The sequence below is a fragment of the Sceloporus occidentalis genome, unplaced genomic scaffold, assembly GCF_023333645.1.
Source record: "Sceloporus occidentalis isolate IW3139 unplaced genomic scaffold, rSceOcc1.0.p SCAF_5, whole genome shotgun sequence".
NCBI classification, from domain to species: domain Eukaryota; kingdom Metazoa; phylum Chordata; class Lepidosauria; order Squamata; family Phrynosomatidae; genus Sceloporus; species Sceloporus occidentalis.
Window position 1 is genome coordinate 126,241,653 of NW_028316985.1, and position 14,444 is coordinate 126,256,096.

Genomic DNA, 14,444 nt, shown 5'->3' on the forward strand with positions numbered 1-14,444 from the left:
AAGGGAAGGAGGAAGGGAGGGAAGGAAAGAAGCTTCTCCCCTCCCATTTGTGGGCGTGGCTTTAAAATACCCGAGCCAATAGTGAGCAGAAACGAGAGTGCGCGCTGGCCAATCAGCGGTGAGGGGCGTCCGCGCTGACCAATCCGGGGCGAGGGAGATTCGCACTGGCCAATCAGCGGCGAGGGAGGTTTGCTCTGGCCAATCAGCGGCGAGGGAGGTTTGCTCTAGCCAATCAGCGGCGAGGGAGCGTGCCCCTCAACGGGTTTTCCTGTTCTCTCGGCGCATGCGCAGGACGTATAAGTTGACAAGGGGAGCCCAAATGACAATAGTGTAGTTTATAAGGAAGGGAGAAGCAGGTACTGCGGGTTCGGTCCAGTTCTGAGGACGGCTGCTTTCGTCGCCATGACGGCGAACGAGGACCAGGAGGTGAGGCGGAAGGCCGTGAGCGTTCTCTCTAGGCCTTTCAGCGCTACTTGGAGTTAAAGCTGACCATAGAGTCGCACTGGAGGACCTAGATATTCCTAGAGAGGACATATTTCAGAAGGAAGGAAGCCCACTCGTCCCTCCGTATTTGCTAGGCTCAGGGGCACAAGGCCCCTGTGAATGTGGAAAAACCGCAGGCAGCAAAAACATTTTGAGAGGAGACCTCTCTAGGAATCTCTGGGTCCTCCAGTGCAACTCTATGGTCGACATCTGCCAGACATTGACCATAGAGGTGGCTTTCCCTGTGAGGGGGATCATGGGGTGTGTTCTTTGGGTGGGGAAATCGCTTTGGAAAGTTGTTGTCATGTTTATGCATATCGCGCCCTCTCCCCAGAACTGGGACTCAGAGCGGCTTTGCAATATTAAAAAGAACTACTAAATAAGTAATAAAGAAAAGCTTTATTTTTAACCCAGCTCCCTGTCAAGGAGACAATCAAGGTGGCAGCTTACAATTAAAAGGAAAGCATAATAATAATAATAATAAGATATTTATTTGTATCCCACCTCTCCCTTTCAAGGATTGAGGCGGGTAATAGCACAGGTTAATACAAGAACAAAGCGTACATTACCCAATATCCCAGTTATCCCCTCCCTCCCCTTAAACCTCCATTGAACACATTAACCATTAAAACAGTGCATTAAAATAATCGGAGACGGGCAAATGGGGCTACAGAGATGGTGGGTTCAGTTCAGTTTGGTGGCCAGATTTGCTATTCAGGAAAGGCCTACCGGAAGAGATCCGCCTTGACAGCCCTTGTAAAAGCTGTCTAAGCTGGTAATATGGCGGGTCTCCTCCGGCAGGCCGTTCCATAATCAGGGAGCGGTCCTCTGGGTAGTTGCAGTCAACCTGGTCCTTATAGGTTGCAGTAGTGGATTGTACGAAAGGAGGCGATCCCATAGATAGGTTGGACCCAAGCCACATAGGGCTTTAAAGGTCATTACCAACACCTTGTACTGCGCCCAGAAACTGATAGGCAGCCAGTGGAGCGATTTTAAGATAGGTGTCATGTGGTCACCTCTAGTTTTTCCAGTGACCAACTGGCTGCCATATTTTGAACCAACTGAAGTTTCCAGACTAGGCCCAAAGGTAGCCCCATGTAGAGCACAAGTACAAGTGCAGCTGTGTCTGGCATCTTCACAGAATGCTGACATGGAAGAGAGTGGGGTATATATACTGTTGGTTGAGAGGGAGCAATTTACATGTTAGTCTATGTATTGTTCTGCTACTGAGTGGCAAGGCAAATGAAAACCACCCAGGGTGAGGGGGACTTCCCAGCAGACAATAATAATAATAATAATAATAATATGCACCTCTCCCGCAGGATCAAGGCAGTTTCCAACATCAAATGAAATACGATATAAAATACAACATATGTTAAATACATTCTGTTACTTCCCTTCCCCCCCAACTATCCTATAATAAAGTATCATAAACAAGTAAAACAATTAAATTAACATTCAAACAGTCAAACAGTCAAGCCTGTCAGAGACAAGGGGTCTGGGCAATTTGGGTAATCTCTATAATAGTCTGTATCCATGGATGACCAGATGGATTATTCAGGGAAGGCCTGTCAGAAGAGATCCGTCTTGACAGCCCTTTTGAAGATGTCAAGATTGGTGATATTCCGGATCTCCTCCAAAAGGTCATTCCATAATTTGGGAGCGACCGATGAGAAGGCCCTCTGGGTAACTGCTGTCAACCTGGTCTTTATTGGTATCATGGCTTTTTAAACAGAGAATTTTGTACCAGAGGCAGGAAGAACATGGAAAGAATAGGGATAGATTCCTTCACCATGAAAGAAAAGGATTTCAACATGTTTAAAAAAACTTTTATTCAAAACTATCAATATACACAGGTCAGATAAGCCACGTGTAAAACATTTTGAACTGTCTAGAGACAGCTTGAAAGCTTCTTCCAAAACATATCCAGGGATGATATTTTCTTTCACCACAATCCATTTTTATGATTTTCTTTTTAAAGATCTATGTTTTTTTAACATGCTGGGCGTACGGTAGCTGTTGAGATAGGTTAAACTGGTGTCTTGCTTCCTCTCTGCTTTGCTGTTTCTACATGCTCTTGGAGTGACTCTTTACCTTGCCTGTCATAGGCAGTCAAACATCTACACTAGAATCAGCTACAAGAGACTCTTAAACTCTTTCCTAACTCAAGCTTTATTGCATTGTTTTCTTCAGGTATGCTGCTGTAACATTGGGACTGAAAATCTGTGTTTCCTTCACCATCCTTCCAGTACTAGTACTGCTAAAAAAAACCCCTTCCAGATAGACTGAGGAAAGGGAGAGAAAAGTTAAGGCTGCATGGGTATAAATAGACTTCGTAAAAAGAAGTTTGTCAGAGGCTTTGTTAATTTAGGTATGCCTGTACTTTGTAGGAGGAGAAACAAGTACAAGCTTTTAGTAACTGCATCAAAGTCAGTGATGTAACAAGATTCTGTGGGAACCATTTGCCAAAACTGAACTTTTAATGTATATTAGGACTGAAGTGATTTCAGTCGGGTTAGAGTGATAACTGAAGAAATGTATTGCTTATAGTTTTATATTTAGCGTGTTCTTTCTGTTTTGTATCTCACAAAATACATTTCTGTCACATCCCTTTGATCATGATCCTCATAAGATTCTCATGTTTAACACTGTTTGAAAAGAGCCCCACTACTTTTAATCATAAAATTGTGAAATTAATTCAGAAATTAATATTGAAAAGGAGTGCAAGACATATAGTGCAAGACATACAGTGCAAGACATTAGTGCAAAAAGGAGCCACCAAGAACAAAAATAAACACCGCTGGTTGTGAGCTAAATTTAATGTTAGACTCATTGAAATTAATTGGATTTATTACTTAATTTCAATGGCTCTGATTCAGACTAATATTAGATTTAGCACTATGTCTCCCCAGCACTTCCCTTCAATATTACCCTTATGATTGTCTTTTGGCTTTTAAAGATTTTTTTCCTGCTTATATTTTAAAGTTTTGCCTATTTTCTCATTCTTTCTTTCAGATGGAGTTAGAAGCATTGCGATCAATTTATGAAGGTGATGAGTGTTTTAGGGAACTTAGCCCAATTTCATTTCAATATAGGGTGAGTTTATAACAAAAAATCTATATTAACTAAAAGTCTTTAGGTCCTGATTTCCACAAAGAGATTTGGATATATCTATGGGTGCTTTCAGATAGGGCCTTTATTGTGCAACTCTCTGCCTCACTTACATAAATGTACAAGTGATACAAATGAGGTATTCTTCAGTTTGGAACCTTCACTTTCCCCATTGTTTCTTTTGTGTATTTTCCATTGTTTCCCACTAGGGGAAAAAGTGTTAACAAAGAAAATACTGAACAACTCTATAATGCCCTTTTGTTTTGTAGTTGCTTTCCACCTGATAATGTTCCAAGATAGTCCATATTTCAATTATAAGTGCAAAAATACATTGAACTATTATGGAGAGTGAAGGATTAGTGCTTAAGGTAAGATATTAGAATAGTGTGTACCAGACAGATTGTGAGTTGTCTATGGTCCAAAACACACTGCAGACATAATCCAGTTTGAGACTGCTTTAACTGCCCCGGCTCAGTGCTAGGGAATTCCAGGAACTGTAGTTTTGTCAGACATTTAGCCTTCTCTGTCAGAGAGCTCTGGTGCCACAATAAGCTACAATTCCCAGAATTCCCTAGCACTGAGCCAGGATAGTTAAAGCAGTCTCAAACTGGAATATTTCTGCAGTGTGTTTTGTCAGTAGACCAGATGACACAGGACACTTCAAAGAAACTGGTTAGATACTTATTTCTTGACTGTGATATAAGTCAAAGGCTCTTTTTCATCCTGGAGAGAAGTGACCAGTGGGGTCCCACAGGGCTCTGTCCTGTGCCCAGTGCTATTCAACATCTTCATCAATAACTTGGATGACAGAATTGGGGGCATACTCATCAAATTTGCAGATGACACCAAATTAGGAGGAATAGCTAATACTCCAGAGGACAGGATCAAAATTCAAAATGACCTGAATAGACTAAAAATCTGAGCCAAAGCTAACAAAATGAAATTCACCACGGAGAAATGTAAGGTACTGCACTTAGGGCAGAAAAATAAAATGCACAGATATAGGATAGGGGACACCTGGCTGAACGAGACTACATGTGAAAGGGATCTAGGAATCCAAGTAGACCACAAGTTGAACATGAGTCAATAGTGTGATGCAGCAGCTAAAAAGGCCAATGCAATTTTAGGTTGCATCAATCAAAGTATAGTGTCTAGATCAAGGGAAGTAATAGTGCCACTCTATTCTGCTTTGGTCAAGCCCCACCTGGAATACTGTGTCCAGTTCTGGGCACCACAATTAAAAAAGATTGAGAAACTGGAGCATGTCGAAAGGAGCGCGACTAAAATGGTGAAGGGTCTGGAAACCATGTCCTATTAGGAACGACTTAGGGAGCTGGGAATGTTTAACCTGAAGAAAAGAAGGTTAAGAGGTGATATGATAGCCCTGTTTAAATATTTGAAGCAATGTCATATTCAGGAAGGAGTAAGCTTGTTTTCTGCTGCTCCAGAGACTAGGACACGGAACAATGGATGCAAGCTCCTGGAAAAGAGATTCCACCTCAACATTAGGAGGAACTTCCTGACAGTAAGGGCTGTTCGACAGTGGAACACACTCCTTCGGAGTGTAGTGGAGTCTCACTCCTGGAGGTCTTTAAGCAGAGGCTGGATGGCCATCTGTCGGGTATGCTTTGACTGAGATTTCCTGCATGGCAGGGGGTTGGACTGGATGGCCCTTGTGGTCCAACTCTACGATTCTATGATTCTAAGAGCTGACCCAAGTCTCAAGATTATACTCTTTCCAAGTACCAAACATCTAACCCAATGCAGTATGGGTACGTCTGTACCCGATAGCCCTCACTCCATTCCCCTTCTGAAGTTAGTAGGTTTAGGGAAACAGCTGGTATACAAAAAAACTGGTACACCCTACGTCATTTTTTATAAGAGAAGGAGGGACGAGAACATTTGTAAACCATTTATTTGATTTCCTCTCATACCTGTTTCAGAAATTAGTGTTGTTACCTTTTAGGTTCATAGTTATGCTAATTATCTTTTATGCCCTTCGAGATCTTTAAACAGAGGCTGGATGGCCATCTGTCAGGGATGCTTGGACTGTGATTTCCTGCATGGCAGGGGGTTGGACTGGATGGCCCTTGTGGTCTCTTCCAACTCTAGGATTCTATGAGTTAAAGTTTTAAAAAGTAAAAACACCAAAAAGAATCTTTAGTTTTAGGCATCAAACTTCTGAAATTAGCCACATTTATTTTCAGTGGAAAGCATGAAATTTATCTGTTCAGGCCTATTCTTCTTAATCAACCTTCTACTGCAAGAAAAGAAATGGATACATATTTCTTTGGAATGGATGTGTTGGCTGTAGTACACAGGTGTTTTCCGGTAGTTTTATAGATTCATATCAAGTATATATTTTCATTTATGCAGCTAGATTTGAAGTCTTTCCATCGGTAAAACACAATTCTATTTGAAAATTATTTTTTAAAGTTACAGTAACTTTTCAATATTTATTACCTTTGTTGAAAAAGGAAATCTGTGATTTTTAGGATTCCTACACAATCATGATTATGATTTATTTATTTTTTTAGATAGGTGAAAATGGAGATCCTAAAGCGTTCCTGATAGAAATATCATGGCCAGAAACATACCCCCAAACAGCTCCAGCCATATCTATGGATGCATTCTTCAACAATGCCATGTAAGCAGCCCAGTTCTAAAGTCTTAAACCTGAACTTCCTAATGAAATCACTATGTTTTCCATATGTTGCTATACAGATGTTTTGTGATCTTTCCTAGATCCTCAGTTGTAAAGCAAAGTATATTGAATAAATTAATGGAAGAAGTTGAAGTTAACCTTGGGACCTCTATGACATACACCATTTTTGAATATGCCAAAGACAATAAGGAGTTATTAATGGAAAATCAACCTGTTAATACTGTGGTAAGTTTATGACATCAGTTGTTATCTACCTTACAAAATGAATGTTTTCCTCAATACAGTATTAAGAAGCTGGTATTAGTTGTATTACCATTGAAATAAACATTCTTAGGCTTAATCCACACTGCAGAAATAATCCAGGCTCAGAACTATGGAATTCTGAGAATTCTAGTTTGTTGTGGCACCATAGCACTCTGACAGAAAAGGCTAAATGTCTCACAAAACTACATATCCCAAAATTTCATAACATTGAGTTATATCAATTAAAGCGGTGTCCATCTGAATTACTTCTCCAGTGCGGGTACCGCCTTAGAAATTTTTGCATTTTTTTAAAAGCCATTGTGACATAGTGGTTTGATTATTAGACTACGACTCTGAAGACCAGGGTTTGAATCCTGGCTTAGCCCTGAAAACCCACTGTATGACCTTGGGCAAGCCACACACTCTCAGCCTCAGAGGATGGCCATGGCAAACCCCCTCTGAAGAAACCTGCCAAGAAATCTCCATAAAAGGTTCACTTTAGAGTCGCCATAAGTCAGAAATAACTTGAAGGCACACAAAACAGCAGCAAAAATAAATGAATATAATAAAGTGACTATTTATTGTTGAGATTAAAATTACCAGCTGTTATGCCAAATATTATGCCTTATATTGTCAATGGGGATAATGATTACTTGCAGCTTTCGTTCCCAGTATGTACCAAATTGCAAATGAGCTGTTTTCAAAAAAACCAACTGTGATTGAAAATCTGAAGCTGTTAATACTGACTAAATCAAAACTGTAGGAAACTAAATTAAATTGCTAACTTAAATTGCCACTACTTTAGAAAATTCTTCCTGACAAATTACATTCTTTAGACAGCATTGAACAACTGCATCTCAACTGGATATTCTGATGTTGCACAACCAAGTAAGAAAAAAGAGAAAAAAGAACAATTGTCAAAAACACAAAAACGAAAGCTAGCAGACAAAACAGGTTTGTATAGTGCACAATATACTTTAATTTATCTGCACAGAATTTAAGAAGTATTTATCAGAGTACATGTTAAGTTTAATATTGTACATTTGTATAGAACTTGTATTTTAGTGCTTGACTAGCCTGTGGAAGGGGAAGACTTTATCTTAGGTGGGAATGAATTCATGGGTTTCACTCAGTTTAACCCAGGCCTCTCCCTCTGCTCCTCCAGCATTATGGCTCTGTCTGTCTCCCACTTGTTTTTATCTGTGGTTGAACAAAGTCATATTTGGAATTGTTACTGCTTTGCCACAACTTGGATGGTGTGGCATCGGGCTGGATCCACTTTTGGGGGGCTGCAGGGACTGTGTGCCCTTCATTATTCTTTTTGGGAGGGAATCTCCTTAAGGGACCCTGGCATGCAGATATCCAAAGTAGGGCATGCCTTACTTCTAGGTAGCATTGCACCCAGATAGATTCCATGGCTGTTACTCAGGTTATCCCAGCAGGCAGCCTGGGGGCAGGGTACCATTGGATGACATGCAGATTATTTTATCACTGGATCCATGCCTCATGCCAGGCCAACATTATACAGTTTTTATTAAAAAAAATTGTGGACTTTTGATCTCTGTATGTGGCTTCCTTTGCTTGTGCTGACTTCTGACTGCTAGGATTGTAAGCTAATTTTAACAGTAGACCTTGGATTTTTACAAACTATGAAAGAACAGGCTAAGCAAAGTGTTGAAAGATCAAGGTATAGCTGAGTGGTGATTGTAGTCAAGTTTTGGGGATACGTCTAAGTTGATCAACTGTTCAGAATAATGTTGGCTACTTTGAGTCCCATTTGGGAGTAAGACAGGCTACAATTATTATTTTTTAAATGAAATATAATTGTTTTAAAATCAGAAATTTGAAAATTAAAATCATTTTTATGATGTTATTGTTTTGGATAGATTCCAAAGGGGAGCTTCCTCGAGGATGGAATTGGGTTGATGTAATCAAGGTAACATAGGTGACAGTTTTAAATATTTAATGTATATATTTTCAAGAGAATTTAGCAGTGGCTAATCACTCTCTCTCTCTCTCTCTCTCTCTCTCTCTCTCTCTCTGTGTGTGTGTGTGTGTGTGTGTGTGTGTCTTTATATTTCGGGCACAAATAACATTTGGATTATCTTCTTGTGTTTAACTAGCATGTAAGTATTTAAATTAAAGTCTTTCTGAATTGTAGAGTTTGTCTTGAAATACCTTTTCTGAGCAAGCGTATCTGGCTAGCTTTCTGCTTTATATCAGTTATTTGGGCATTTTTAAAAAACTGGTGTTATGAAATTCTTATGAAACTTTCTTATGAAATTCAGAAGTAGTGACTAATCTTTTCATGTCTCGTAACAGACTAGGACACATTAGAACCATTTCAGTACTCCTTATAAACAGATGTCATAATCAGAACATTTGTTTAAAATAAATTTATACAACTGTAACTGTAACCAAAAGAGTTGAAGTGGAAACCTACGACTTCCATCTCTTTGAAAGCTTGCATTTTCGACTGTATTTATACATCATTCACTGGGTATAATATAAAATGATGATTTGCAAAGCTAAAAGACCTATCACAATAGTTTCTACAGAATCTTAGGGCCAAAACAGACAGTCCCTTTAAACTGGCTTTGCACTGGCTTGGGGCATGTCATTTAGATGTGCCACACCCCCAAGCTGAACAACTACCATGCCAGCAATTACACGCTTGGGCACATAGCATTTTGATGCCACTTGCCCTGGAGCCAGTGAAAAACTGGCTCTAGAGGCAACTGGATGGATTTTTTTCCTGTTTGGGACAGAAGATGGCTGGATTGGGGCTGTGTGTCTGTTTGCCACAGCCCCAATCCAGCCTAAAAAGGGCGGCTCCAAGCTGCCCCTTTTTGGCTGTCTGTTTCGGCCCTTGTTAAAGTTATCCCTAGACAATGGATGACATTCCAGACTCTTACAGGAGTATGGTTTTACAACAGTTTGGAAGAAAAACATTTCTAGTTTGCTCACAGAAAACTGCTTCCATCCAGTTTTGAAAAACCCCTTCCTTCCCATTCACTACAGTCTACTGCATTTAGCAGGATCACCTGGCTTTTGTGTTTATATAGCATTTGAGCCCCCCACCCCCACTCCACCAAAAAACCCACCCTGTTTGGGAAGCATTTGCTGGCTGTTTTTGCAAGCCAGTTGCATATCCCTAAATCTCAATCCAGTTAATTTTCAGAGCAAAGCTCTATTCAGGAAAAGAGATTCCACCTCAACATTAGGAAAAACTTCCTGATAGTAAGAGCAGTTTGACAGTGGTGAGTGGTGGAGTTGCCTTCTTTGGAGGTTTTTAAACAGAGGCTGTTGAGGGTGCTATGATTCTGTGTTCCTGCATGGCAGGGGGTTAGACTGGATGGCCCTTATGGTCTCTTCAAACTCTATGATTCTATGATTCAGTTATTTGCCCGAAGATATGAGGGCTAAATGGATTGGAATGAGGAAATGGTTACATTTATACATGCCATCCTCAGAAGACTTCCACTTAACTGAAGGTTACCCAGCAGTGTCAAGAGAATTTTCAGCATTCTACACAAAGGTCTGCAGACAGATTTGTAAGTTTTTGGCTAAATGTGATTACAGAGCTCCTTTGATTTGGAAACATAATAAGGCCAGATTTCCAGTCACCAGAAGTCTATAACCACATTCATCTAAACACAGCTTTTTGCAAAGCCTTCTGTAGACCTTTGTGCAGAACACACAAAGCTCCCTGAACACTGTTGAGTGCATGAGGGTGTTTGGGAGTCTAGGTTTACATGCATGCCCATGTTCCCGCCTCCCATTTAGCATTCCAGGCATTCAGATGAACACTTGAACAGGGCTTTTGCCTTGCTTCTTCCTTCATATAAAGAGATTTTAAAGCAACTTGTGGATCTCCAGATTTTGATTGATTGATTGATTTTATACCCCGTCTTTCTCCCAAAATGGTATTCAAGTTGACTATCCCTGGTGGCTAACCAGTGGTCCCTCACCATTGACTATCTGGTCTAGACTATCTGGTCTAGAATTGCAGTCACCTGGAATGCCATGAGCTATCCATTCATGCTTTAAATGATTCTAACCAATGCTATAGTTGTAGCCCACATTTTCAGAGTTTGCTATGTGAAGCAGCTTCATATATGCTTTGGTCAGATCTCACCTGGAATATTATGTCCAGTTCTGGGTACCACAATTCAAGAAGGAGGTTGACAAGCTGGAGTGTATCCAAAGAAAGGTGACCAAAATGGTGAAAGATCTGGAAACCATGTCTTATGAAGAGTAGCTTAGGGAACTGGGTATATTTAACCTGAAAAAGAGAAGGTTAAGGGATGACAAGATAGCCTGCAGAGATTAGGACATAGAGTTATTGATTCAAGCTACATAAAAAGATTCCACTTAAACATTAGGAAGAACCTCTTGATGGTAAGAGTTGCTTGACAGTGGAACATGCTGTCTTGAAGACTGGTAGAGTCTCTCTCTTCAGAGTTTTTTAAACAGAGTCTGGACGGCCAGCTGTTAGGAATACTTTGATTCTGTGGTGATTGCGAGTGTGAGTGAGACCAGCCATGAGCCAGCTAAGCCAATGTGGGAGGTGGGAGGGGCATACATGCTTGCTCCTCTTTCTCTGCTGTCTCCTTCAGCCGAGAGCCAGGGCAGCAGAGAAGGGGTGGGTGCTGGCAGCAACACTGCGCCCCCCCCCCCCACACACACACAGCAGGAGGAGGGCCCAACCAAGTGTCACCTCATCAGGTGTCATCTGGTGTGTTCTGTATCCCCCTGCACACCTTTAGTGACGCCACTGCTTTGATTGTGTATTCCTGCACATCAGGGGGTTGGACTGGATGGCCTTGTCTTTTCCAACTCTTATGATTTATAATTCTGTGACCAACTCTGTCAGAGTTAGCATGAAATCTGTTTTTACGCCCCATTAATGATTTGTGCTAAAGGCAGAATACTGGTATTATCAGTCTCATATGTTTGCCATTAAGGAATGTAAAAAGTTAACAAGAGGAGAATACTTGTTTCCACAAGCTACTTTGTCTGATGTATCATGATTTTACTTTTTTTCCCCAAAAAAACTGCCTGTTTTTTTGATCTTATGAAAGTGCAGTATAAAGTGTAGTAGCTAAATATATTAGCATTCAAATTAGTAATAAATTTTGTACATATTCCTCTGAAGGATGTGCAGTAGAGCACTGGTTACTTGTCAGAAAATTACCCAGTTGGTTTCACTGGTTCTTCTATGTCACTGTTCTCCCTGAATTGCACCAAGAAAAATAGTAAATATATGTATTTTTGTCTTTTTACAGCTAAGCAAAACAGGCTCCAAGGATGATGAATAAGAGGACTTTGATATAGGAAAATGTTAACTACAGTGCAATGCAGTCAGCCTCCTTTGTCTCTTTTATCACTTTTTATAAAATGATAGTTCCTGACATGCATAAATGTACAAAAGTGTACTGATCAACAGGGATATTTTCCTGGTTTTTATTACTTCATAACACACATTTGCCTTTTAGGAAAGTGTGCTGAAGATGGTATCATTCTCATTGGTTGTCACTAAATTTTACATATAATAATATACACTTTAAATTTATATTAATTCACTAGCTGTTCTAAATCACTGAAATCTTTCATGGTGAATCAGCGAAAGTGGACATGAAGAATGTTTCTCTTCAGATACTGTTGGATGCATCTTCCATTGCCCCATTAACTACAGTTGATGAAAGTTCAGTCTAACAGCATCTTGGTGATACAAGTATCTCATCCATGATCCAAGAACATAGTTAATTTAGAATTCCTGTCCTTCTAGAAAAGGTCATACCTCTTAATAACAGTCATTTTTATTATGTTCTCATGTTTGCCTTTAGACTCTCAGGGAGTAATTCCCAAACTTGTATCCTTAGATATTATTGGACTACAATTCCCAGAATTCATGAACACTGAGCATGCTCATTGAAGTTCTAGGAACTGAAATCCAACAACATCTGGAAATTCAAATTTGGGGACCACTGCTCCAAAGGATTAACAGCTTTGTATTATATTTAATTCTTGCTTAATTATTTCTGTGTAATATCATGTACCATTGATTTCTTATCCATCTGTTTGGTTTTGTGAAGTATCAATATAAGTGTATTATCCTAGGCTAAAGTTACAAAAAAAATTCAAGAAGCTTGAGCCATTATATTTTTTTTAAAAAAAAGGTGTTTTACAGCCCAATCCTTGTATTCAACAATGAAATAACATAGCTTTCCTTCTATAATATTGTCATTATCTGTTACACATCACTTGTGATATAGAAAACAAAACTATACCATTATACACTAAAGGGGAGCAATGTTTACATCCATTTTCATGGCAACTCTGCCACTACCCTACTCTTCACAATGATGTGTAGTAATGCCCTCATCCCACCCCAAGATTGTTGAAGCACAAGCAAGAAAATTGCAGCACTCTCCAGCTCAAGCCTGTAATGCAATGGACAGCAGGGTTCTTTCAGGCAGGTGCCACCTTATGTTACAGGCCTCTTTTTGGCCAGTGGTTGAATCTTCTGGCAGCCTACATAGTAGCAGAATTGCAGTTTTAATCCTTCTTCGAAATAAACTCAGTCGAAAGAAAAAAATATTATTCTATTGACATAGCAGGTAACACATAAACTAGTGAGCAACAGGTGGGCATGCTCTTAGGTATACCCTAAGAAAAATGTAATCAGTGACCATAGACTTAGTAAAAATGAGATCTGATGTTCAATTCTAGATAAAATGTCTATGTAGAAAAAAGATGGAAGATCTATGAACATAGGAAAACCAGAGACAGGGCAGAGTTCTGATCAATTGGAATAAATGATTCATGAAACAATGCTGTGTTTATTTGTTTCACAATGCCTGTCATTTTGACAAGACCCCTTCATCTTTCCCATGATCCTTCAATTCCTATTTCAGCAACAATTTTCCATACACCTATTGTTCCATTACTTGGCTTATTATCACACTAACAGGAGAGGGCAGGTGCATAGTGAATTGGCTAGGATATATCCTATTGTTCTTGCTAGTCTGGTAATGGCAACAAATCCTCAACCGTTGTCATTTGTTAAATTATGGGGAAGAAAGGGGCTCTTCACAAAACTCATAGATGCCTGTCACTGATCCATCCAGTTGTAGTCAGATCTCTTGCAGGTATAATCCAGTCTGCCCTTAAAGGAAATGCCACACCTTCTGTGACCGCTGTTGCTGGAGATCAGAAATCTTACAAGTTACAGTATCATTCATCTGTCTCTAAAAATTAACTTTAAATGTAAGATTTTCTAAAAGAAATGGATAACAGAGCCAACAGCTAACAAATGCCATGCTCTGTAGTCTATAACACACTAACTAGAAATTAAGCACCAGTTAAGACAGCTGAACTTAACCCAAGTATAGGGTTTTACCATATAAAAATCTGTGATTAAGATGTTACTGTCACACAAATACATTTCCTTCATTGAAAATGTGTATGTTGTAGTTCATGCTTATCCTTCTCAAAAGGTAGCATGGAACTAGCTCTTGGTGCTGTTTTTATTTCAGTTTTCATTGTTTTCTCTTGGAAATATAGGAATTGACCTAAGTTTTCTTGTATTTATTAATGGATAAAGGGATGGAGGTAATCATTCCACCAAATGAGTAGATATAATGGATCTTATTTGGATGTGCTGTCTTGTGTCTGAAAGTTCTCTTTACCAGATAAATAGTAACAGAACATAAGATGCCTTAATGCCATCTATTTTTTATTGTTGACCAGAGGAGTTTAAATAAATATCTATTTATCTTCTGTGTTGTATATTTATTTACATTTAGAAGTTAAATACAAATGGCACACTGTAGCAAAATTTAAATTTTAACGGCATAGTTCACAACGTCTCAGACTTTCGTATTAAGGTAACTGGGTTTTAAAAGTTCTTTAAATAGCTAAACAGAGTATATGTTTG

The 14,444-nt window shown here is 39.5% G+C and overlaps 1 protein-coding gene across 4 annotated transcripts; it reads left to right on the forward strand.

Annotated features, from left to right (window-relative positions):
• Positions 1-284: 284 nt before the first annotated feature.
• Positions 285-14,287, forward strand: RWDD4 (RWD domain containing 4). Of its 4 annotated transcripts, none has more exons than XM_089525417.1 (7): positions 285-426; positions 3,499-3,579; positions 6,132-6,241; positions 6,340-6,484; positions 7,339-7,456; positions 8,389-8,438; positions 11,791-14,287. In XM_089525417.1, the coding sequence occupies exons 1-7, from the start codon at positions 403-405 to the stop codon at positions 11,821-11,823; spliced, it is 561 nt and encodes a 186-aa protein (XP_089381543.1). In that variant the 5' UTR covers positions 285-402; the 3' UTR covers positions 11,824-14,287. The 4 variants fall into 4 exon arrangements, with proteins under 4 accessions (XP_089381543.1, XP_089381545.1, XP_089381547.1 ...); XM_089525419.1 differs by having other exon boundaries at positions 8,389-8,447; positions 11,791-11,811; XM_089525421.1 differs by lacking the exon at positions 285-426 and adding an exon at positions 2,493-2,676.
• Positions 14,288-14,444: the final 157 nt, after the last annotated feature.

Coding starts and splice junctions, on each gene's coding strand:
- RWDD4 (XM_089525417.1), top strand. CDS start 403: ATGACGGCGAACGAGGACCAGGAG. Junction 6,242..6,339: donor GCATTCTTCAACAATGCCAT/GTAAGCAGCCCA, acceptor GATCTTTCCTAG/ATCCTCAGTTGTAAAGCAAA. Junction 8,439..11,790: donor ATTGGGTTGATGTAATCAAG/GTAACATAGGTG, acceptor GTCTTTTTACAG/CTAAGCAAAACAGGCTCCAA.